At 48.5% G+C, this 26515-nt stretch overlaps 1 protein-coding gene and 1 pseudogene across 8 annotated transcripts in view; one reads left to right on the top strand and one right to left on the bottom strand.

Annotated features, from left to right (window-relative positions):
* Positions 1 to 14814, bottom strand: part of SLC8A3 (solute carrier family 8 member A3) — a 121614-nt gene extending 106800 nt beyond the window's left edge. For all 8 annotated transcript variants that reach the window (XM_047079870.1, XM_047079874.1, XM_047079868.1 and 5 more), the window contains exon 1: positions 13031 to 14814. In XM_047079870.1, the coding sequence (XP_046935826.1) occupies positions 13031 to 14814 (1784 nt within the window). The remainder of the gene's footprint in view (positions 1 to 13030) is intronic.
* Positions 14815 to 16358: 1544 nt separating this feature from the next.
* Positions 16359 to 16596, top strand: LOC124512686 (uncharacterized; annotated as a pseudogene).
* The last annotated feature ends 9919 nt before the right edge of the window (positions 16597 to 26515 follow it).

The raw sequence follows: 26515 nt of genomic DNA, 5'->3' as shown, positions 1-26515 counted from the left end.
AAAACAGGCAAATGCCTTCAGTCTCCTTTCCTCTCCCTTCTAACCCCCAGGAGGGCTGGAGGACCCCAAGGGGCTCTGACCATGAAAGGAGAACGGGGCCCCCAGCCTCCCACTCAGCTAAGAACAATCCTGGGCAGGGGGGTTCGTGGGCAAATCACAGAGCAGAACAGGATCGACCCATAGGTTCCCTCCTTTCTGCTGGTGCGGGACTCTGCAGAACTGCATCCAATCTGGGCTAAGCAGATTAGTTCCCTCCCAGTGAAAAGTTCTGGGCAGCTGAGCAGGGCAGCTCCCTGCACAGTGGCAGGGGGCTGTCATTACAAGGCCCAGATAGGACATAATTACATGCTCCTCGGAGGGAGCTCCTAATCGAATTACAGGGTGTCTCCTAAGCAGGAAAGGCAGCCCGTGCTCAGAGGTGGCCGAGCAGTCCAGGAACAGACCCTCCGAGGAGCTAGTGCCAGGCGGGGGTTGGGCCGTGGAGAAGTTCAGGCACGCGCAGGCCCAGAGGGCTCCATGGATCTCGCCGAAACTGGGAGAGGAGAGGAAGTATGCGTGGAGAGCAGGGGACCCCTGGTCTTCATGCCTTAGAAGTGAGTTCCAGTCCCATGTCCCCCGGGGCTTGCTGCAAACTGGAAGTGGTACAGAGCCAGAGGAGATGCCAGGAATTCATTCTGTTCGTTCGTTCGTTCATTCATTCAACGGACATTTTTTGGTATCTCTATGATATGTGACAGGCATGGGGAAGAACTGGCTGCTGTTCTGGTCTGAGGACATGGCCTGGCTGGATACCATTTACTCCTGAGGCCAACCTGTACTTACATCTGTGTGTGCCCCACAAGCCAAGCCAATTAGCCAATCTTCTTCATTTTATTTTATTTTTTATTTTGAGAGAGAGAGAGAAGGAGAGAGAGGGAGAGAGAATGAGTGGGGGAGGGACAGAGAGAGAGGGAGAGATGGAATCCCAAGCAGGCTCCGTGCTGTCAGCACAGAGCCCGACGTGGGGCTTGAACTCACGAACCGTGAGATCATGACCTGAGCTGAGATCATGACCTGAGCTGAGATCAGGAGTCAGGTAATTAACCGCGCTCCAGCCATTCGTAATTAATGGCGCTCCAGCCATTCTTCCTGACCAGTCTTCCTGGGGCGACTGTAGGAGGAGGTCACCTCTAACGCCTCCAAACTGAATCCCAACAAAGGCCGGTGGCAATGCCTCTGTGAGGCCACAGCCTGAGGAGGACCCCTCTTCTATAGAAACTCTAAACTGGATGTGAACTGATGAGTTTTTATTTCAATTCTAGCTCGTTAACATCCAGTGTTCCATTAGTTTCAGGTGTACAATCGAGCGATCCAACACTTGCATACATCATGCAGTGCTCAAGACAAGAGCACTCCTTCATCTCTATCCCCTATTTCCCCCCCCCCACCCCCCCTTGCCCACCTCCCCTCTGGTGGCCATCAGTTTGGGCTCTATAGTTAGGGGTCTGTTTCTTGGTTTGTGTCTCTCTTTCTCTTTTTTTCCCTTTGCTCGTTTGTTTTGTCTCTTAAAGCTCCACATACGCAACTCCTTCAACACGCTTCAAATCCTGCCAGACTGGGAACTCCCTGAGGACAGGGATTGGGTCTCTTCTCACTGTGTCAACTCACAGTGTGAGCTCACCAATGTCTGCTGGCTGTACCCTGAGAGCTGGACACCAGCCTCCTGCTTCCACTCTCCTGTTGCTTTCAGCCTCACTGATTGAGCCTCTCATAGGCTCTTGGGGGGCTGAGGCGGAGCCCCTCCTGCTCTCTTTGATCATCCCTCCCTCTAACTCTTGGTCCTAAACGCCCTCAGACACCTGAGGGTGATAGGCACAGCCTCAGAGGAGGCACCCCCGGATCTGAACACGTGGTCCTGTGCCAGCCTTGCCCTGTTCCCCAGGCAGCAGGCCAAAGCATCATCTGTTGGTAGCTCCTGATGGTGCAGTGGCACAAATAAGAATCCTCTGTGCACCGGCCTGGGCACGGGTGGGGCTGAGCCAGCAGTCAAGGGTGACGAGTCCAGACTTCTGAGTTGGGCGTTAAGGAGTTTATTTGGCCCTGGCCAACTTCTCTGAGCCCAGCTGCCCCTGAATTAAAAGGAAAGCAGCCAACTCTTGCTGTTAAGGAAGAGATGGGGGGATGCGCCCTTAGACTCTTCCATAGGAGGAGAAGAAAGCCCGCTTTCAGCTTCATCACCTTATTCTGATGCTAAAATGTGGGACATAGTAGAAAGAATATGTGATTTAGAAACAGAAGATCTAGGTTTTAAAAAAAAAATTGTTTTAATGTTTATTTTTGAGAGAGAGAGAGAGAGAGACTGAGACAGAGCACTAGCAGAGGAGGGGCAGAGAGAGAGGGGGAAACACAGGATCCGAAGCAGGCTCCAGGCTCCGAGCTGTCAGCACAGAGCCCAGCGTAGGGCTTGAACTCATGAACCATGAGATCATGGCCTGAGCTGAAGCTGGACGCTTAACCGACTGAGCCACCCCGGTGCCCCAAGATGATGTAGGTTTTGATACGTCCTTAAATCCCTGTGTTCTAGGGCAAATTACTTCATGTTTCTTAGGACTCTGTTACCTAATCTGAAGAAAGTGATAACGTTAACCCTAAAGTATTACAAAATCCTTGTTTTTTTTTTATATTTTCAAATAAATATTCCAAGTTTTATTGTGTAAGAAAAATAATAACAATAGTAGTCTTTCCCCCGCAGGTCTGAACGGTAAAGCCTAAGTAACCAATACTATGCCTTATAGTCTGATATATTCTGATATATTTCTAGTACCTTGATCTTCCCATGAGGTCACCTGCATCAAAATAACTTTAAACAATTAGTGCCTAATATTTTTAGAGCATTTCACATCAGACAGTTACTTTGAAAGTCAGCCCTTGGCTATGTTCATTCTACTCACTCCCTGACCCCCAAACTAGAAAGTGTATTTTCTACCAGCAGTCCACATGGGTTAATTAAAATGCCATTTCTCTTTGCTTTGGCTACACTCAAATTAACTCATTATAGTAACATGAGTTATCTTTTGCTATGTTTTATGGGGGAAAAAATGAAAATCTAATTAATTTTCAGTGAATCTTCTAAAACACGGGTTCTATGAGGAAGGACAGATCATTAAAATGGCCTGTGATGGGGAGCTGGCAGGGAACCACTGGTCTAGCTGATGAAACCCACTAGCTTAGCAGGGGTTCTGAAAGATCATGGTCTGACAAGTAAATTATCTGCTCCATGTGTCCAATGGGCATTTGTGGATCTATCCAGGGAACAGGACAAAGTTCTGCATTGTGTAGGATGAAGAAGAGAGCGGTTCCTTGGGACTGGCCCCCTATCAGAGACAGTGGCAACTTCACACTAATGCAACTCACTGAAACGGAGACTCTCGAGCTTCTTCATCCCGTGAAGTTCCTCCCATTTCTCCACCCAGGACTAGCGGTGGTAGATATTTGGCCTTCCCTTCTCATAGCCACAGTTGGGTCCGGCCACAGCCTCAAAACTCCTTTCCAAGATGGCCCCCTGGACAGTCACTATGAACTGACTGCAGCTGCCACAAAAGGAATCCTATCTTACACCCCAGCCCGGTGCCCAGGAACACAGGCAGCTGACAGAGTCAAACACTGTGTCACCTGGAGATGGGAATACTCTGGCTTCCGGGAAGTTCCTGGAAACGCATCCAGTTACAGCTCCAGACACAAAGAGGGGGCGCCTGCTGGCTCCGGCTAAGTCCAACTGACCAGCTGTCGGGCAGGGGAGGGGTGGCAAAGGAAAGGCTGTCACTCTGTCCCTGGCGGGCATGGGAGGTAGGAAAGCTTTCTGTCTTGGTCTGGAACACAAGCCAGTCTGGAAACCCAAACCCAGGAAGAGGCTTTGAAAGTGACTCAGTACCCAAATAACACACTCGAAAATGACAGCAGCTCATCTGCTGACGCTAGTCTCCTGGAGAGGACAGACCAGAAAAGGATAAGGGGGAGGGGAGGGGAGGGGGGGATGACCCTGGTAGCCTTGAGATTTGTGCCACTGAACATCACCCACTAGGAATGCTTTCTGTTGATCCGAGCAGAGGCCAATTTACTCTTGGCTACTGAGGCTGCGGTCAATGTGAATTTGATCCGGCTGGGGCCTCCAGAGGCGGCTATTTCTCCCATTCTCCAGCCTACCGCCCCAGCACAGACCACGGTAAAATCAGTGTTCTCTCTGAGGCACGGCAAACCTCGTTACGTGCCAGTTTTGAGGTGACAGATGATTGTCACACCTGGGACGTTTTTCGAAGTGACACTGCCCCCACTTATAGACACAGCTGCTTGGGTAGCTTACCGTGGAAACGGCACGGTAACTTCGTTTTTCCACTCCGCCATCTGGTTGTGGTAGATTAACTGCTGGGGCGAGGAGAGCCTGGCTTGACTCAGGACAAGCAAGACAGATCTGGCCAGTGGCCTCTGACATGGCCAAGCTGGCAAAGTACGGACCCGTTCGATTCCCTCTCTTGAGAATCTGAGGTAGAAGGTCTTTCCAGATAGGAGCCGAGAGCCACACGGAGAGAGGAGTCATGAAGCAGGACGGCTGGTCTGTGAGGTATCACTACAAGCTAGGAAGCAGCACGGGAGAAGGTCACAGAGAGAAGCGGAGATGCCTGGAGACAGAGACCACGTGGTCCAGAGGGGAGAGCATCAGAAAGAGAAGGTAGCCCCCCAGGGCTCCCCTGCCTGCCTGACAGCTTTCTGCTACCCGTTCTAGTCTAGGCTGATCCTTACAGTTCAACCCTACTGTCTCAACATACAGTCAAGGCAAAGACTTTGTGGGTAAGGGAAAAAGAGCACCACAGTGAGTGGTTTGCTAGCCGGGGGATATCGGTCTTCTGGGTATTATCGTGAAGCCCGTTCTCTCTGTCCAAATGACAGGCTTTCATAAGGGATACCTACAGCTCATTCTCGATCACTCGAAGAAATCGCAGATCAGACGGTAGACACGAGGCAATCCAAGGACAGATGCCAGCAGTGTGAGGGATAAGAATAAAGAAGACTTAAAGGAAGCGAGGAGGAAGGCGCTGAGTGTGACAGGGGTAGGAACCACAGCTTTCATGGAGCCAGTGCCTGGAGCATGTATGATAGAGAGAGAGATGATGCACCACAGGGCGTGTAGAAGAGACGGCGAGTGTAACAACAAAGTATTCCAACAGGAAGTAAGGTGTGAGCAGGGGAATAAGGCAAACACGTGAAGATTTGCAGCCAGGGCCGTGAGCCCTAGCTACGGTGGCAGAGCACATCCTACATGACCACAGCTCAGACAGAGAGGGTCCGGCGACAGTGGGGTTCACGAGGAGAAACCGTGTGGGATTCACAAGGACAACATCTAAAGGTAGACAGATCAAGGCCAATGGCTCTGGAGAGAGATGGACGACGAGGGAAAAGCAGCAGTATTAGTCATCCGTAATCCATAATTTGTTCTGCACTCACATTCTGAGTTTGAGTTATTATCAAGATGTCACTCGTTTTGGGGGCACCTGGGTGGCTCAGTCGGTTAAGCGGCCAACTTTGGCTCAGGTCATGATCTCGCGGTCCGTGAGTTCGAGCCCCACGTCGGGCTCTGTGTTGACAGCTCAGAGCCTGGAGCCTGTTTCAGATTCTGTGTCTCCCTCTCTCTGACCCTCCCCTGTTCATGCTCTGTCTCTCCCTGTCTCAAAAGTAAATAAAAAACGTTAAAAAAAAAATTAAAAAAAAAAAAAGATGTCACTCGTTTTGAAAGCACCAACTAAAGGACCCAAGACAGGACATGGTCTGTGTCATAAAGAACTGGTTCATGAGACTCCCCACCAAGTGGTGACCGGCTTGGGCTCAGGCTCAGGTTAAGGAGGCTGCATCCATTCATGCTGACTGTTAGCTAGAGGGGCCCAGGAGGGTGCACATCCGTAGCTGAAGTCAAATGTATACACGTACCTCATGGTGACTCCATTTTCAGAAAAACAAATTTCTCCATAATGAGTAAGTTCCTCCTTCAACTTTACCTTCTTCTCTGTGTATACAGGTAATTTCCTACTTGGGTACCTGGTAGGTGGTAGGGATGGGAATATAATTCCTATGAATGATAACTACCATGCCACCTGAGAATGTTTACCTAGTGCTTTCCTTTGTGGTCATTTAGTAAAACTCTCAAAGCATTTGATTCCTGCAAAATGTTTCTGGACTGTGAAGAATTTAAATATGAGGACTTTGCTCTATTTGCAGATCAAGGAGTTCTCTCTTTCCAACTGTCAATTATATATGACTGGCTCTAGGCCAGGGCTCCCTATTGCTGCTATAAGTGAAGCTTAGTTTCTCTTTTATTTTATTTATTTATTAAGTTTATTTATTTACTTGAGAGAGAGAGAGAGAGGGGTGGAGAAAGCACGAGTGGAAGAGGAGCAGAGAGAGGGAGAGAGAGAATTCCAAGCAGGCTCTGAGCTGTCAGCACAGAGCCCAACACAGGGCTCGAACTCACGAACCATGAGACCGTGACCTAAGCTGAAGTCGGACACTTAATAGACTGAACCACACAGGCGTACCTACTTTCTCTTTTAAAAAACAAGAAAACAGGGGCGCCTGGGTGGCACAGTCGGTTAAGCGTCCAACTTCAGCCAGGTCACGATCTCGCGGTCCATGAGTTCGAGCCCCACGTCGGGCTCTGGGCTGATGGCTCGGAGCCTGGAGCCTGTTTCCGATTCTGTGTCTCCCTCTCTCTCTGCCCCTCCCCCGTTCATGCTCTGTCTCTCTCTGTCCCAAAAATAAATAAAAACGTTGGAAAAAAAAATTTTTTTAAAAACAAGAAAACAATAATACATCTGGGAAGGCGATGAAAGGCTGGACAATTAGAAAGTCCTGCCCACTCACCCACCTTGCTTTGTCCCTTTCTATCTTTCTTGTGAATGAACAAGGAAACTTTGACCTTAAGAACCAGAAAAGCCAAAACAAAATAAACAAGGCTGATGGCAGTACCTTCACTGTATTCCTTTATTAATACTGCCCAAAGCCCAACTAGCTCCTCTCTAAGAAAGGAAGCCTTCTTTGAGGAGAAGTCTATTTCATTTCCTGACTGGCCAGTCATGTGATCCTCTCGAATCACAATATTCCTTTCCCCTCAAACCAACCTAATGTATCCTCAACCCCGCAGCACTGAGCTGTCTCATACTAGAGGGCAATCCAATGTGAGAAGAGCAGGGGTGGCCACACAGGACGCTCTGCTACATAGGGTCTCTGACCAAGTGAGGTACAGGGAATGCTGACCGATCCAAGGTTGCCAGGAGACCCTGTACCTTAGACCCCAAAACAAATTGACCAGGAAGACTCTGGACTTCCAGAGATTTTTATAAACATGTAAAGTTTAAGTAGACTTTGGGTGCTTTGTGGATCCTGGAGTTGGGATATGTCCTTCTTCTTTTTTTTTTTAATTAATTAATTTATTTTGAGGTAGTGCATAAGCAGGGGAGAGGTGGGGGGGGGGTGGAGGAAGAGAATCCCAAGCAGGCTCCAAGCTGTGAGCGAACCCATGCACCGTGAAATCATGACCTGAGCCAAAACTGAGAGTCAGATGCTCGATGACTGAGCCACCCAGGCACACCAGAATATGCCCTTCTTTGACATAATCTTTGACAGTTTCAGTAATTAAGATGAAACAATATATATCAGGGCCTTTCTGGGCACAATATCCAAAGCTTCTGCGAAGAAAGCCACATAGCCACATAACCTATAATCGTTCCTTTGGACCCAGAAGGAAAAGAGCTGTAGTTGAACAACCCTATTTGAAATGTCCATTGTACTGTTAAGAACCCCATTCAACTACTGGCTTAGATACGGATTCCCTTCTCCAGGACTTCTTGGAGCCAAGTACATAGCTCCGCTGTGAGTTCCACAAAGCCACGGGTCCTGGTGACCGACTGTTTCCCTAAAGCTGGAGAGAGATCTCCTTACTGGAAGTCCGGCACTGAAGGCAGAAGAAAAGAGAGGGGAAGGGATGTCACCTGATCCCACCCTCACAAAGTTTGCAGCTTGTGACTTTTCTCAAGCACAGGAAGGGCATTCTCCGGGCAAATAATCTCCCTTGCTGGCACGGGAAGAGTCTATTCTAACACCAAAGAACAAGGAAAAAGCCTAGTATGTTTTAGTTAAAGTGTAGGAGGGGTGGATTGTGTCCTGGAGCAGTCCAGAGTTTGAAGGAAAGATTCCCTGAGGTTGAAACTTTATAGAGAAAGCACCTCTGGAAGAGAATGGCCTGCATCATTTTGAAAGAAAAAAAAAAAAGTCATTATTTCATGGAACAAGGTCTTGCCTGCAATTTACCAGCATTGCCTAAAAGATGTCCCAGCTATGCTTGTCACCTTTTCTCAGTAAATCACTAAGATGGTTTTTCCCTCGCCTTTGGGCCCAATAGTTTTCTTCCTGAACAGTCTCAAGGTGAACCAAGAGATTAAAAATAGCCCATAATACGTTATTATTCCCAGTTAAGATATTAGTCACATAATACTGTTGGATTTGTACTTCCCAGAGCACCTTTCACCCAAGAATTTCTATACACTTTCCAAAGTTAACATTGTTCTGATGGATAAAAACAAGAAAGTCCAAACTGGGAGGGAGAGACATTAAATCAGTAGCGTCTACAACGTCCTTGCCAACTCTTAACTTTCTATCCTATCTAGCTGTGTGATATTAGACAAGTCACTTCCCCTCTCCGAATCTCAGCTTCATAATTTGTAAGTGGGAGGTCAGGTGGTTTCTGGCTTTTACATTCTAATTTTGTTGGAAACTACGTGGCACAGCTAATACTCCATTCTTCTTTGAAGGAGGCCTATGCCATTTAATTACAGGAGGTCTTGACATTTGCCTGTCTGACGTCAGGGACTCTGACTATTCTCAGAGACCCCAAAGGTCTATGAGCTGCAGTATTCTATTATTTTGCAGAAGCGTGCTGTGAGCCTGGGATACAGGTGCAGGCACACTGTTTAGTGAGTGAGATTAATGTGCCAGCAGCATGCATATATATCTCCACGAGGTTTTGTTATTGTCTGCAGTAGGCTCAAAGGCCATAATTCTAAGGATGTGCTTTAGGGGTAGCCACAAAGGTGGGGATTCTTCTAGATCATGAAGATGTCAATCGGATCCCTCGCAAATGTCGAGAGTTTATTGTGATGTGGGTTTAAGGTCGTCACGTACCCACCCCCCCCCCCCCCGCTTCATCTGCTTCACTACTACATCCTTGGTGAAGGCTGCTTTCGAAACTTGAGTGGTGTCACACACACGGCAAAGAGCTTTCATTTCTCTTTTACTGAGCTTATCTCAACCACAGCACTTCTCCCATGTGTTTTGATTTGTCTATATGCCTAGTACCCTCTTCACCGGAGAAGATTCTTGAGAGCTGAAATGCCAGCTTGTCCTACTCACTTATTTATCTCCAGTACCTTGTAATGTATCTAGCATGTGGCAGACATTTAATAAATGTTTGTTGAATGACCGAGCACCTTTTCTGAGCAGGCACCGTGCTGCAGGTGCATCTTCTGCGTATTTGTATATCATACTTATCACCCCCCTGCAGGATAGATACTACAATTCCTGTCATCCCAACAAAATATCTGGGGCTTGGCCAGGTGAAATGACTTGTTCAAAGCTACACAACTGGTGACGGATTCACATCTGTTTGTCAGACTTCAAAGTTCATGGTTGTCTATCCTACCGTGGTGCTAAGGACATCAATGAAGAAGTAAAGCATAAAATAAAACCACACGAGTGAATTCATCACCCAATAGCATTGATAGGGCACAGGCCTGGCTTCAACCTGAATAGGTTTTTGGAAGAGTGTAATGAGGGCAAGATCGACGGTGCTCCGGAGCTGGGTAGGCAAAGAAAGCTGCACAGAGAGGGAAGGATTGGAAGGCGGAACTGCTCCAGGCATCACACAGCTTCTGTCTAGGTACCCCGAGGGTTTCAATTTCAGTTTCCAGATTGGCATTGCAATTAGCAAGGTCTCAGGGTAGGAGCTGGGTTCTAGCTAAGTTGGAGTTGCAAGCTGGAACTGGAAAGCAAGCCTTCTTGATTCAATTAAGCAGGTCATCTGAAAAGCCACTTTGCTTCCTGGGTCTCATGGTTTGGCTAAGAGCTCTAACGCCTTTCAACTCTAAGTTGGGACCAACAGCATCAGGAGCTTATTAGAAACACGGGATCTCCAACCCTACTCTTGACCTTTTGAATCGTAATCTGCAAGGTTCCTGGGTGGTTCAGAAGCACGTTAAAATCCGAGAAACATTACTCTAGAAGATATTCTAAGGTCCTTTCTGGCTCTAATATTTTGGGAGTTTAGATTAGGAATCTTCACAATAACCAAAAAACTAACATGTTTATTAACTAGGGTTACATAGAGATTCAAGAAGCCCGATCACCTCAACAGCGTCTTCTGAAGAATACTGTTCATTCACTGAGACTGTTATTAATGGCCTCATTTACTGAGCACTTAGCATATACAGACAACACTGCATATGGTATTTTGAATCGTAACAGCCCTCCAAGAGAAACATTATTATCCCTTTTTTACCGATGAGGAAATAATCTCACAAATTAATAAAATGTCCCCCAAATACCTGGTTCCATCAGAACTAGAGCCAGAATCTTAACCCAAAGTACATAGAGCCCATGGTTTTTCTGCTACATCATACTGCCACTATTTGTAAAATTACAATCTACAGGATCAAGGGTAGGGCTACGATGTGAAGACAGACTAGCAGGTTATGAACTCATCCTTCCGCAAGGAAGAAAACCAGAAAGGTAGCCCAAAGTCTACCGAAGTCTAAAAACTGATGGGGAGGAAGAGACGGCGACACAGCTTGTTCACGAAATCCTGGAATACCTGGACCAGAATCGGAAATGTGTGGAGGCTGATATACATGTAGAACCGATATCAGAAGTGATCACTCATGAGGTCCATTTACACCAGGATATTATTCAAGCTGAAAACACAAAGAGATTTGAGGAAGGGTTAGTCATACTCAGAGACCCAAAGTGCACAACTGATTCTTAATGGGACAAAGAAACCGGGAGCCAAGCCTCTGATCTGTCAAAAATTACTCTTCAGTGCCTTTGGTAGATAGGCACTGAACTGGAGAAATCACTAGTCCGTCAAATCATGGCCAATGCTGTGGTCTCGAGATCACCGAGTGCCCGACCAAAACCTCTTATATACTGACACCGCCGTAAGCACGTGAAGTTGCGTGGAGTCTGTCTTCCCAGCGAGAGCCTGTCCTTCATTTGTATGTACAAACACTCTCTCCAGAGCACATATAAATGGACAGTATTCTCTAGAAGCACAGGTTTTTACTTAGGCTAACGAATGATTATCCCTCCCAGCAAAATGACTAAACAGAGCTCTAATAAATCAATTTGTCAATGCCTATTTCATTGTGGGAGATGATATCCCCTGTTCCATCTTTGGCTAGTGCAAACAGGACCTAATTTGAGTGCCCGTGTCTACGGTTCCGAAAATCCTGGGGCTGGCAGGAACTGCAAAAAGATGCGACCCTGCCTCCAGGCAAGGAAACGACCATTGTTCTCACTTTGCAGATGAGACAGTGCAGTTCTAGAGCCGAAACTAAACGTCTCACCCAAAGTCACATTAGTAGGAAGGAATTGAGGGAGGACAAGAACAGAGTCCCCGGATGGCTGGTCTGCTATCAGCAGGATCCAACCCCTTTTGAGCCCTGTCGCATGACTGGACCTGGGAGGAAGCATTTCCATGACACCTCTCCTTCGGTTCTATGGGCTCCCTTCTCTGTGCCCTCCTTCCTTCACCTCTTACAAACTATGTGTCTTCATTTCCCACTCAAGGTGTTTTTAGCAGGTTCTCGGAGCAGTCTGACATCCCCCTCCCCTTCCTCAATGCCCCTTTTGTCCTTCACGCCTCCTGTTTCTGCTTATTGTTTGTGGACATGAGCAAGAATTCAGAGGCAAGTTTACCCCTTACCACCCCCACCTTTTCGGCCACCCTGCAAATCCTGGGGAAAGTCATTCTGTTGCTTCTTCAGAGCTATCCGTCTGAGAAAACAGAAACAAAAACGGAATACCCAGCACAAGAAGGTTCAATGGGGAGAGCCCTTATAGTGATCAAGGTAACAGAAGTGCAATAACCACGGTGTCTGAAGGACTCAGTGGACCTTCACTAACCAGAGAAGCGTTCCAGGAGCGTTCTAAACTACGAAGGGAGACGACCACACTGAGGATGTATTTTCTCCCATAGTTCCTAAGAGGGGCTTCCCTATGTTGCTCAGTCAGATCTTGGAGCTCACACCTGTGACTAAAGGCAGGCAGCCACTGCCCTGGGAACTCTGCTTCTGCAAGACACCTCCAATACCCAAGCTGTATTGACTCATCTCACCTAGACTGGGCCGGCCTCACACCATAAAGTAGCCTACGGGCATGTACGGTGATTGCCAAATTTCAACCACCTCAGCAATTTCCAAATTGAAGGAGAGACGCCTGGAATCTGGCTATACAAGACAACTGCAGTGTGGTCCCGGGTGGGGGGCGGGGGGGAGCCAACGGCACTTGCTTCCCTGAGGATGCCCCCGACTGAGCTGGCGCCACCTCAGAATGGAAAGGAACAGCCTCGAGGTTCCTATGAGCCTTCGGCATGAGGAGAGGAGGAGGAAGGAGAGACCCCACGGGTCTCCCAGCTCCTGCTTAGTCACGAGAACTCTCCAAAATCGGACATCAAAACTTCTGTCACCCCACACCTCCACCAGCCATCATTCTGAGTTCCCCTGAGGAATGTTCTGTGTCCTTAGATCCTGCCACAGGATTCCCTGCCCAGAAACACTGTAAGGTGAGAAAACCGAAGGAAGGTTTGGAAGTGGAACCAGCCAGGAGTGCCTGCCGATCCTGCGCACCTGTGCTGGAACCCAAGTCTGACATTAACGCGCCACGAGGAAGAGTTTTAACGACAGAGGAGATGACAAGGGATGGAGGGGGGCGGATAGAATATGGAAAGGTTACTTACACAGTTTCGTCATTCTTGAACTCCAGCTCCCCGTACACGTCTTCAAAATCCTCACCACCACCCTTGGCTGTCCCCTCTACTGTCCTAAAGGGGACGATTACCGTGCCCCGGGCACCTGATGTCCGCAGAACCTTGACTTCCAGGACACCAATACTCTCACTGACACGAATAGTGTCACACTCAAAAGTGAAGATGCCTGCGTGATCATCATCCAAGATGGTGACTGTGGCCACGTAAGGGGACGCCAGGATGGCCCGAGGCAACGGCAGACTATTGAGTACTATTGGAGGAATCCCTTCCTCTGGTTGCTCCTCCTCCATCCGGACGTTGCTCAACCTCACGAAGAAGTGTTCATCCTCCTCAAAAATGTCATCATCAATGATGCCCACAGAGAACTCCTTCTGGGTCTCTCCTGGCTTCAGAACCACAGTGCCCTCCGTGAACTCGTAGTCAGCCCCTGCATTGGCAGAACCATCCTCTGTTTTGTAGTCCACATACACGGTCTTGGACACGTCCCCCCCTTTCCTCACCACTGTCAGGAGTACAGCCCCGCAGTTCTCCAGGCACTGGTAAGAGCATGGGTCAAAGAAGACCTTTGAGACGAAGTCCTCGGGCTCATTGGTGTGCACCTCGCTTATGCTGGAGGCCTTTTTGGCTTGTTCTGCTGCATGCTTCTTCAGAATATTGCCTGCGCCGGTCATCATACGGGTCGCTTGGATCCGGTAGAAGGCACGGCTCTTCTGTTGATGGGAAAGAGCATAGTAATTGGCCATCTCTACCAGCTGATCTAAGTCCTTCTCTGGGTGTTTTTGCTTCAGATCCTTTAGAATCCGGATCATCTCCCTGCGGGACTCATCCACTTCCTTCCCTTCCAGGGGCACCAGGTTCCCATCCAGGAAGTGGGAATTCATCATTTTCCCATCCATCTCAATGCCCTTGGGGTGGTTACCCTCTGTCTCTATGATAACCCCTCGGTGTTTATCGGTGCGGTACTTTTTGTGCATGTATTTGTAGAAGAGCAGTCGCCTGTCTGCCACCCAGGCCAGAAGGACACACACTGGAAAGAAGAAGAGAGTGAGAAGGCCTTCCCAAACCTGAACCACACCAGGAGAGAAGACTGCCAGGATCATATAGAGCCAGATGTAGGCAAAGATACTCCAGGCAGCAGTGATGAGGAAGACCCGGAGGTGCTTGATCTTACGAGTCTCTCCGTCAGGGATCACGGAGACGCAGATTCCAATGATGATGAACATGTTAAAAGCTGCACTACCTACGATGGTAGAAGGTCCCAGATCCCCAGCGATGAAGCCATGACCACACACCTCAATTAAAGACAGAAGGATCTCCGGAGCAGAGGAACCCAGGGCCATGAGGGTCAGGTTGGAGACAGTTTCATTCCAGACCCGAATTGTTGTCGTGCTGGTCTCTCCATTGGGCTTTTTGACGGTCACCTCTCTCTCTTGAGAAGTGATGACTTCAATAGATGCCATGAAGCGGTCAGCAATGATGGACACCCCAAGGAACATGTAGATCAGGGCCACAAAATAGACAATGACCCTGGCAATCTTGTCCCCAAGGGAAGGGTTCTCCGGGTACCAGATTGGTAGGATGACACCCTCCTTGCAGTCCGAGGACTCTGAGCAGGACTCATTGTTCTGTCCTGTGCTGGGCACATCCCCTGAGCCACCAGCCTCCGCCCGGAGACCATTCAGGAAGAGCACAAAAGTAATCAGCCCAAAATGGAGGAAGGCAGAGGTGAGAGGCTGTAACCTTAACCACGCCATACACAAGACTTAGCCGCTGGCTTCCACTGCAGCACCAATGGTCCTCCCGATGGGCCAGAGACCTAGAAGAGACCAGAGAGGCAGGAAAAGGCATGAGGAAAAGGGGGACAGCAAATGGCGGGTTCCCACCAATACAAACCGACGTTTCACCTTGAGCGACATATTGCACTAACATATGGGGCAGTCTCTCACTCGGAAAAAAAGATGTCAATGGGAAGCACGAATAGCTGCTCTGTCCACAGGACCATCTGGTGGAGACTCAGTTGAAGAATGGCTTAAAATAGCTGGGAATACTGGTAATGGAAACATAAGTGATACCCTTCTAGTCCTGTCTCAGGCCCCACTGTTATCTGTGAGAGTTAAGAATCAACCGGAAATAGGCCAAGCATGACCTGAATCTTCATCCCCACTTATACTGTTTCCAGGCTTCTTCACCCCTACCATTTCCATACTCAAGAATTCTGCATGGCATACGTGCGCCAGGGTATACACCGAACCTTTTTCACGGATGACTCCCCCAAAATAAAATACGTTGCCCTTTGTGCAATTGAGCCCACCTGGGAAAACTTCCTTCCCCAAATGCAAAACTTCTACAGGCAAGCCGTAATTCTGACATTGCTTGGGGAATCAAGAGGGTTGATCGGGTGGCGAATGCTACCTGCAGTATAGCTAAACGGGGGCCCTGAAAGCTGTGCTCAAGCCCCAATACCCAGCAGCTCTTATGAAAACTTGCTTACGAAACAGCTGAGGCATCCAGTTACAGGAAGATGAAATCAGTCAGCCACTCAAACTCCACACCCAAACACTGGAAGGGCCGAGTGATAGAGATCACCATGACTGGAACGTACAAGTGGCTCTCAAATACTTTTTTTTTTAAATCGTAGACACGATTTGGGGGTGAAATGCAGCCTCATCCGCCAGCCTCAGACCAGTAAGAGCGGGAGCACGAATTCAGGAGAAGGAAAAGAAACTCAACAGAAACTACGGATTCATCTTTCCACTCATTGCCTCATTCAGACGCAAGGAGAATGCAAATATCCATGTGATAGCTCTAAAAAAAAAAAAAAATAGGAAAAAAGCTATTTGCCCATTTTTCCACCTCTGCTGCGCCTGTGCGGGGTACCTTTAGTAACAGAAGAATGCTGATTTGCGTCTGTACAGTACCTTAAAGGATTCAAAGTCCTGCCCTCCACATCTGTCCCCCTTTCTCCACTGTTTCCCATCTCAGAATATGGCACCTCCATCCACCCTGTTACTCATGCCAGACAATGGGTATGTGTCTGCAGGCCTTCCCCCTTGCTCCTGTCCCTTGTGCACCCAGCACTGAAGCCTAGACTCTCCCCCTACCTCTACCAAAACCATCACAGCCACCATTACTCCTCACCTCACGAATCTACTGCAGTGACCTCCTGACCGAACTCTCCACTCCATTTCCTCAGACAGCAACAGTCGCCTTTTCTAAAAACTCCAAACCTACACTGTCACATCCCTATGTGAAGCCCTTCCGTAGTTTCTGCTTATCCTTAATATAAAGGTTCTTTACCATCACTTCTCGGCCTTTTGGCTAAGATCAAGTGTACTATCTGTTCTCATCAGTTTCAAGATTCTTTACCATGACCTACAAAGTCTCCCCCTTTATCTTCTGCCACTCTCCCTCTTTTTTTTTTTAATTTTTTTTTTAACATTTATTTATTTTTGAGACAGAGAGAGAGAGAGAGAGCATGAATAGGGGAGGGTCAGAGAAAGAGGGAGACACAGAATCTGAAACAGGCTCCAGGCTCCAAGCTGTCGGCCCAGAGCCCAACGCGGGGCTCAAACCCACGGACCGTGAGATCATGACCTGAGCGAAGTCAGATGCTTAACCGACTGAGCCACCCAGGTGCCCCTGCCACTCTCCCTCTTAACTGCATTTCAGCAGCAATGGACTTCATGTCTGGCCCTGGATGGCACCAAGTTATTTTCCACCTTGGGACCTTTGCACACACAACATCATCCACAAACACCTGAAATGACTATTTCTTCTTGGTACCCCTACTCTTAACAAGGCTTTAGATCTTAGCTTAATATCACGGTCTCAGAAAAAATTACTCTCATTCCTAAAGACGGTCAACTTTCCCTGTTATGTCTTCTCATCACACTCTCCTTTTCCTTCATGGCACTTATGAAACTTTGAAATTACATGTTTATTTGTGGAGTTATATAATGAATGTCTAACTCATCCATTAAACTGTGAATAAAATCAAGGCAGAAAGACTGCGTCTATTCTGTTTATCGTGGTGTCCTAAGTAGTCAATTAGTGCGTTCTCAGCAGCTGTATGTTTTTGGAATAAACAAATATAGCCACTAAGGAAGCGTCCTCAGTGCTATGGACTGAACTGTGTCCCCCCAGACCCCGCCATTCATATGATGAGCCCCTAGGCCCCAGTGTGACTGTACTGGGAGGCAGAGCTTTTAGGAGGTAATTAAAGTTAAGTGCGGTTATAAGGGTGGGTCCTACTCTGATAGGATTGATGGCTTTATAAGAAAAGGAAGAGAGAAAGCACTCTCTCCCCACCACATAGCCAGAAAGTGGCACAGGCAAGCCAGGAAGAGAGCTCTCTCCAGAAAATGAAATGGCCAGCACCTTGATCTTGGACATTCTAGCCTCCAGAACTGCAAGAAAATGGGATTTCTATTGTTTAAGCCACCCAATCCGTGGTATTTTGTTATGGCTGCCTGAGCAGACTAATACACTCAGACATCAGCCTTCTTTAAAGCCATTTTATGACCTGGATTATAGCCATTTGCTTTAGAAAACAATATAGAGATCTCATAGACATATCCTGACTAGATTTTAGAGGCAATGTATGACCTCTTTAAATTGTACTCAAAGAGAAATTCCCTTCAGGACACAGTACACCTTGGTGCATACTGTAATCATGAAGGCCTCCCTTCCAAAGAGCTCCATGGATTAACTTGGTTTCATATTCCCCAGAATGGCAGCCAAGTGCTGAGGCCCACATTCCCCACGGCCCAGGTACTTGGGGTCATCACAGCAGGTGCCTGGGGCTCTGACCGCCCTCAGAAAAGAGGATATGAGGATGACAATGGAAGAGTGGGGCAGCTGAAGGTGTTCCGTATCCGTGTTCAAAGGTCGAAAAGTCTCTCAAAATCTGCGATGAACACAGATCCCCGCACCCTGGAGAAACGTGGACAGAGAAGGATCGTGGCACTTTGCCTTGACCTCTGAAAACCCTCCATTTTGCGGATTCTGATAAGCCCCATGCAGTAGGAGACAGAAGGTGGGCACAGCTGGAGCAGCTCTTTGATCAGAAGCCAACATGGTGACCGGAGGAGGCAGCTGTGTGGGCCAGCCAACCTGAAGGAGGTGGGCTATCCACAGGTTAGGGAAGAGGGCTGGCTTTCTGAAGCCAAAGGACATGGGACACTTAGGTAGTAGAGTTTTCCTGATTAACAGGGGACAGGGCTTCCTCTTCTCCCACCTGGCAGGGGGATAAGGATCGTGGTCTTTGCTCTCCTAGGTCTTGCAAACCACCTGCGACCACTGGTTTTCTGGAGAATATGCTGTCATGTGGTCAGAATGAGGGGCCACTCTAGAAAGACTGTTCCCTGGGGGCCCCTGGGGGGCTCAGTCGGTTAAGGGTCCGACTTCGTCTCGGGTCATGAGCTCGCCGTTCGTGGGTTCGAGCCCCGTGTCGGGCTCTGTGCTGACAGCTCGGAGCCTGGAGCCTGCTTCGGATTCTGTGTCTTCCTCTCTCTCTGCCCCTCCCCTGCTCATACTCTGTCTCTCTGTCTCTCTGTCTCTCAAAAATAAATAAACATTACCAAAAAAATAATAAAAAAAAAAAGAAAGAAAGACTGTTCCCTGAGAAACAAATAAACTGAAGGCAAAGATGAAAGAAAACAAGGCAGGAAGGTAGCTAGTAAATGCCTGCACCAAGTTCTTGGAATTGACGGTGGAAAATGATCTGTGAATTCCCAGTTGTTCCTTCCGGCCCTGCCAGGAAATGGTTTCTGCCCGAGATGTCAGGGGGACAGTGGACACGGTGGACAGACACAGCCAATAGTCATTTTTGTATGTGTGCTGTTACCCCAGGCCCAGACACAACTGAGGCAGCTCCCGACCTACTGGGGACCCACCCCAGCTCCTTAGAGAACCAAATATCTCCTGTGGTTCCAGAAGGCTCTTAATCAGCCCTAAAGTACGTATACTCAGGTATCTGACTCCGTTTGAGAGCCCCAACACCTCCCCAAATAGTGAAGATGTTAGTAACAGTAACTAACACATCTAAGTGCTTCTCATGTGCATAATGCCCAGTACTTACTTCCTCACTTGATCTTCAGAGCAATCCTATGAGATTAGTACTATTTTTATCCCTGCTTTATATTTTGGGAAACTAAGCCTTAATTAAGTCATTTACTCAAAGTATAAAGCAAGGAAATAGAAAAGCCAGAACTCACACACAGATGACATAAAATTTGTTTTTAACCACTCCATTTTACTAAGATGTCCCACTTTGTTGTAGAATGTCCATGGCCCCATCAGCTTCCACTTTTCTTTTTTTTTTAATTTTTTTAATATTGTATTTATTTTTGAGAGAGAGAGAGAGAGAGTGTGAAAGTGGGGGAGGGGAAGAGAGAGAGGGAGCCACAGAATCCGAAGCAGGCTCCAGGCCTCTGAGCTGTCAGCACAGAGCCCGATGCAGGGCTCGAACTCACAAACGGTGAGATCATGACCTGAGCCGAAGTCAGACGCTTAACCGACTGAGCCACCCAAGTGCCTCTCAGCGTCCAGTTTTCTGTGGACTTAGAAGCAATATGACTGACCCATGGACCCTGACGGGGGAGACCAACCATGTGGCAGAGCTACCTAGTCCCCAGGCTTACTGGTGCGCCCTGGCTGGCTGAGGCAGTCTCCCACCTGAATACTCTCTTCCCCTTCGGTTCAGTGTGACAAAATTAGCCAACGCCTATGATCTGTCAGGACTCTACCAGATGCCAATGGGCAAAATGAAAAGTAACACACAGGCTTTGCCCTCAAAGGTACAATCCAGCAGGCCCAGACAGCTGCACAAATAGGCATTTTTACTGTGATAAGTGAAGGCGCAGGCAGAGGGAACATGAGGAAGGCACTGAGCCAGCTTGGGGATTCAGGGAGGTGTTCTGAAGGAAGTGATCCTTGAAATGAGTCTTCAAGCCTGAGTGAGCTGTGGTCAAAAAGAAGAAGGAAGAGAGAAAGAGAAAGAAAGAAAGAAGTGAGGAAGGAAGGAAGGAAGGAAGGAAGGAAGGAAGGAAGGAAGGAAGATGAAGGGAGGAAGGAGGGAGAGAGGGAAAGAAGGAGAGAGGGAGGGAGATAGGGAGGGAGGGAGGGAGGGAGGAAGGAAGGAAGGAAGGAAGGAAGGAAGGAAGGAAGGAAGAAAGCAGGCGTGATGGAGGGAGGGAGGAGGGAGAGAGGGAAAGAAAGAGGGAGGGAGGGAGATAGGGAGGGAGGCAAGGGACGGAGGGAAGGAAGGAAGGAAGGAAGGGAGGGAGGGAGAAAGAGGGACATTTGAGTCAAACAGATAGAGCAAGAAAAGACATGGAGACATGGAAAAGCCTGCTGTGTGCTTGGATTTACAAGGAATTCAGTGTGAGGGGCACCTGGGTGGCTCAGTCGGTTAAGCGTCCAACTCTTGGTTTTGGCTCTGGTCATGATCTCACGCTTTGTGAGTTCGAACCCTGCATCAGGCTCTGTGCTGACAGCGCGGAGCCTGCTTGACATTCTCTCCCTCCCTCTCTCTCTGCCCCTCCCCCACTCACTCACTCTGTCTCTCTCTCAAAAATAAACTTAAAAAAAAAAAAAAAACAAGGAATTCAGTGTGAGGCAGGAGGGGCGAAGACGAGTGGCCAGAAGACTGGACACGTAGGAAGGACTGGGTTCATGGCAAGTCTTATATGCTAGGCTGAGATGACGGGATTTCAACCCAAGGTCAGTAAAAGGCCAATGAAAGGATTTTAAACAGGAGAACGACATGGTCTGATTTGTATTTCAGAAAAACCAATTTGGCTAAAGGGTTTAAGATGGCTGTTAAGAAGAACCAGACCGGAGCAGGATGATCAGTGAGAGATCTCTTGGAAACACAGCAGATACAGATAAAAGAGGGTGGGCCTGGAACATTTTCTGCAGATGATGACCCTCTGTCCCCATGTCACACTCTTCTTCCTCAGCTGAACCAATGCCCCAACTCAGCCCATGGCTTCTCATCCCTTTCCTGGATTATTTTCCGAACACCCCCAGGGCCATCTGCAAGGTGTCTGTGTCCTCAGCAGTGGCTCCTGACATCTTTTAATATCACTGGCAAATTTAATTAAAGTCACTGTTCCTCTGCTCTTCCAGATCATTAATAAAACAGTGCCACCAGGCCAGACTGAGCAAATTCTCCCTCCTGCTACGCCCTCCACTTTCTCCAATGGGAACACTGCTCCAGGCCTGTCACCAGCCTGGGTAGAGTCGTCCTGCTCTGCTTCTAAATCTGGGCCCCTGCACAGGCGTCACGGCCAATTTACATTAAAGTTTTAGTGCAGCCGGGCTGCACTGGATCCAACGTGTCACCGGAGTCCCTGAGCACTGCATCTTCTGTACCTCCTCTGCCTACAGGGATGACCGTCGGCACAGAGTCCTCTCTGGCAGTGCTCCCCAGAAACACAGGAACGAAATCCCTTGCACCCGCAAGAGTGGGAAAGATGTGACCTCGGCTGCTTAGGTAGTTTGTCACACCGGAGCTTGGATCCAAGGAGGAAAACATAATGGTGCTGGGTTTTGTGCATTATTATCTCTTTGAATCTTCACGGTGAAGGAGCTGCTATCATCATCGTGCTCCGTTTTGCAGGTAAGCTAATTTGAGCTCCCAAAGATTAAGTAATTTGCCTAAAAATCACAGTAGGTAGAAAACTAAGCATCTGAGTACTGGCAGCCCGACTCCGAGACATATGGTGTCCACCACTGGCTTGGGACGGACCCTGGATTTGGGGACCCCTTTGAGCAAGGGCCCAGGAAGGATGGGGTAGGCATTTCTGGGTGCGCATGAGCTTGGCAGTTCTCCATACTCCAAGGCAGCCTGGAGCACTGACAGAGCCCCAGATTTGAAAGCAGGAGACAAGAGCTTTTTCCACAAGCTGTAAGAATTCAAAGAGTCAGTGAACCTCTCAGGGGGTTAGCTTCCTCGTCCAGAAAACTCACGTCGGGTGGGATGGTCTCCATAGGTCCTCTTTGACAAAGGTGTCCCGACTGCAGGCAGGCCTGTCTCTCCACGGGCAGGGAACCGAAGGGACACATTCAGGTTAGGTTGGCCCATAGCCCTGTGAGAACCAGGCACAGGATTCAGACTCCCATGGAGCCCTGAGAGTATAAGAGGGTAGGTTGAGGGAGGACAGTAGGAAAGGGGGGGCCCAAAGAAAGAGTCAAGGAGAGCCTACCTTCTGGATCTGCCAAAAGCACATTGGATCAAATCCATTTTTTAAACAACTGCTCTCTGAATGCCCATTTGGGGCCAAGCTCTGTGCTAGTGAGTGGGAGTGCAGCCACGAATGAGCTACACCACCTCTCCACCCTTACAGAGTTTTTATCTTCTGGTGAGGGAGGGAAGCAAATACGCAATCACAAGAGCGAGTGATTGCAATGATGCCACGGGAACGAAGATCTTTTACTTGTGCTGCTCTAAGCCCTCAGGTTGGTCACTCCCAGCTGTCTCAAACCACGAGGGCAGTGGCTGCAATGCAGCACGGCTTCATGACAGAGAGAACCTCGCAGTAGTACGTGGTATGGCATCTCACCGTTCTTGCTTCTCCGGTCTCCTGAGCTTGTCGTATTTGCCTTCCCTGAAGACCGTCAAATTCGTAATAACATCCAAACCACAGGAAACCCCATGGGACCCTGCTGACGTTCTCCTCGGTGCCGTCGCACCAGAAGTGGGAGCCTCCCCGGGGGGAGTAGGGCACCAGCAGGCCCTACGCACCTCATGCTTTGCACACACCATCTTAAAAATGACAACAAAAACAATAATCATATCTATCCATCAAGGACCAGCTCTGTGGCCAGAACTGCATTAAGTGCTTTTATGGCTGCTATTTCATACCCAAGCACCCCACGATAAGACACGTATTATTATCTGTGTTAGAAATGAGGGGATTTAGGGGCGCCTAGGTGGCTCAGCTGGGTAAGCATCCGGCTTCGGCTCAGGTAATGATCTCACGGTTCGTGAGTTCGAGCCCCATGTCGGGCTCTCTGCTGTCAGCACAGAGCCCGCTTCAAATCCTCTCTTCTCCCCACCTTTCTGCTCCTTCCCTGCTCACTCTCTCAAAAATAACATATATAATTTTTTAAAAATTTAGAAATGAGAGGATTTGGGCTCAAAGATTAATAACCCACCCAAAGTCCACTAGATGAGCACTACTAGGCTATGAAATTTGGTATGTCCAATGCCCAAATCTGCTTTCCAACCCCAGGGGATGAGAGGGATGGTGGAAAAGCAGGGTAGGAATCTGGAGCCCATAAGTCAAGAACCGCGGGTCCCAGAACCCTCGACCTCCTTTGGAAAACCTTCCCCGACAAAGCCCTCTTCCTCCACCTTCTACACCCTCATGGAAACTCCCTGAGGGACCTCAACTCTATATTGGGAAGCCTTATTTTTTTACTTTTCTGTTTTAGGACAAGTGGTCACACCCAGTGAAACTCTACTGATAGGACACAGAGGTTGGATCTGACCTCTGACATCCTCTCTGCCTCTCTGCCCAAAATTCTACGACTCAAGGGCTCATTGATTCTATGATTCTAAGGTTTACCGGACTCCGTAGCAGCCAGAGGTTTTTGCCCTCTGCAAGTCTCTGGCAGGTCTACGATGTCACAAACGATGAGAGTGGGCCGGAGACGTGGGAAGAGGAAAGGCTTTGCCCTCCGAAATTCTGTTTCTCCCACTGCTGGATCTACATCTGCCTTTAAGTCACCTCCCAGCCCCCCACCGAGCTGGAGGCAATGATGGAACTAGGACCACATGCTGAAGAGGGATGTGCATTAGAATAACTCTGGAGCTCTAAAGAAAAATACAGACACCTGGATCCAGCTCCAAACCTAAGTTCTGGACTCTCTGGGAGTCCTAGATATTGAAGTGCCTTAAAATTTCCTTGCCTGATTTTGAGGTACAACCAAGGCTGAAAATCCTGGAAGAGAAGACAGGAATGCAGCCTGACCATGACATTCGTGTCTTAGGGATTCCGACCATGAGAGACTTTCTTTGGACCAGGAGAAGAACTCTTAGTGTATGTGACATACACTGTGAGCTGTGACATACAATGGGTAGCACAAAGTCTTTCTGTGTCCCGGACAGATACCCCACACTCCTGGACTCTTGCCTTCACACCTTGCCAAGGATTGCCTACCCATCCAAGTAGACTTTCCCTCTGTGTCTCCCGAAACCTGCCGTCTGCTTGGTTTACACATTTACTGAGGAAACAGAAAAGATCCAGAGGTCCCTCCCATTTTCATAGGAAAAAATGACGCTGCTCTTCCATTGCCAGCAGGACAGATTTCTAGTTATTTTCCCTTTCAGTGACGATGGCTTAGTTGGCTTGTCCACACTTGTTTCCTCATGGTCTCTTAGCTTGCTCATTCATTTATTCTTTCATTCACGCATGCATGCATTTTTTATGAAACCCGGTCGGCGTGCCATGGGCTGACGTTCACGGAGTTATGAAAATTACTCTGATTTGTGCCCACCTCGTTTTTGTTTTTTTTTTTTTTTTTTGCACACTCTGAAAAATTAGAATAAAATTTCCTAGAGGGTAGGAATTTTTATCCCTTTGGTATTTCTATATCCTCAGTGCCTATATCAGTGCCTGGCATATAGTAGTTACTCAGTATATATTTACTGAATGAATAGATACATTGAATAATTGTGCGAAAATAGAAAGCATAAGATCCAGTGATTTCTCCCACTCTTGGCAGTGTTCATATGGAGCATCCCATCTGTCGGGGATGCTGTGAGCACGGTTTTTCAAGTCTGAGTAGTATGAACAAAAAATAATCCCCTGTGAGGAGCACCCACTTCACTTGAGGCCAGTGACAGAAAACCAAATAATTACAACAAAACAAGTACTAGATTTGGAAGCCTGTGCAATGTGCCAAGAGAGCACGGAGGAAGGGAGGCCTCATGCTGTGCCCGGAATCATCAGGGCCAGTTTCATGAACCAGGCCACTTGAGATGTAGGATTTGAAGAAGGAACAGGAGTTAACTGGGTGGAAGCCAGCGTGTCTCAAAGAAATAGCAGAAAGCCTGTGCTAACGAGCACGGCAGCCTGAATGAGGGTGAGCAGTGTGGCTGAAGGAACCGGGTACCGGAGCAAAGCTGCAGAGATAAGCAAGAAATCGTTCGCAAAAGGCCTTGTACACCCAGCCGAGGAATTAGAGCATTATCCCGGCGGCAACGGGGAACCGCTGAAAGTGTTTCAATCACAGGAGGGACAAGACTGATGTTCTTCCTCGGGATAGGAGGCCTAGCACGAAGACAGCGGGGAAACCAGGTAGGTGAACAGAAGCAAGGAAAAGACGGGAGGCAGGAAGACGAGTCCAGAGTCTCCCAAGGCATCTGAGTACAAGGGGGCCAGAACCCGAACCAAGGCAGTGAGAGCAGGCCTGTGGTGGAAGGTGTGGACCTGTGAGCTCTTTAAAGTAGAATCAATACGTTCTGGGGCGCCTGGGTGGCTCAGTCCACTAGGCGTCCGACTTCGGCTCAGGTCATGATCTCATGACCGTGGGTTCGAGCCCCGCATCGAGCTGCGTGCTGACAGCTCAGTGCCTGGAGCCTGCTTCGGATTCTGTGTCTCCCTCTCTCTGTCCCTCCCCTGCTCGTGCTCTCTCTGTCTCTCAAAAATAAACAAACATTAAAAAAAAAAAAAAAGTAGAATCAATGCGTTCTGGAGACCAACTGAAAAGAGGAGGCCGGTGAAAGAATATAAATGAGGCACAGCAAAAACCAAACCACATCAGACACCCTCTTCCTCCCCAGGGCCCTGCAGAGCTCCTCCCACGTCAGAGATCTCCACAGTGCCCAAAGGCACAGAGGCCAAAGGAATCAACACAAAGCCACTGAACTGAGATACACATTTTGTGTTAGGGACATCCTGTAGCAAATGAGGCGAGCGAGGGTCCTGGACTCTCCAGGAAGGGAGCAGGAGGGCCCTGGAATTCAACCAAAGCATGGGGGTGCTCCCTAGTCTGGTCACCGTCATCGCCATTTGCTCATTCGATCATCCAGACTGGGATAAACTCTGGAGACGCAGCGATGAAGCAGGTCTGGTCCCTGCCATGGAGGACAGCAGAGAAAAGCTCCCAAGATCAGGATCCAAATGCGAGCAAAGGATTTGGGGATTTGCGTACACAGAGCGGGCGGAGTGGGATTTCTCACGTCTGTCTCGAATGAGCGCGCAGTGTCACAGACAAGAAAACAAACTCATGAGCACATTGCCCCTGTGAAATACTGCCAGCTAGAAAAATTAGAAGTATTTTTTAAAGATCCAAAACATTGGGAGGAACTCAAATCCTAGAGTGACTCCAAGAAAAGCCTGACTCTGCTCGTGGTTCGTGAGAAGAGTCTCTGTGTGCCCATCACAGCTGCAGGTTTTTGGTTCGGCCCGGGTTTGTGTTCCCGAACGTACTGCCCATAACGTG

The sequence above is a fragment of the Lynx rufus genome, unplaced genomic scaffold (genome assembly GCF_022079265.1).
Source record: "Lynx rufus isolate CCGP_SWC_20201006 ecotype Redwood Valley unplaced genomic scaffold, mLynRuf1.p SCAF_17, whole genome shotgun sequence".
In the NCBI taxonomy this organism is placed as follows: domain Eukaryota; kingdom Metazoa; phylum Chordata; class Mammalia; order Carnivora; family Felidae; genus Lynx; species Lynx rufus.
This window is presented reverse-complemented; position numbering and strand designations above follow the sequence as displayed.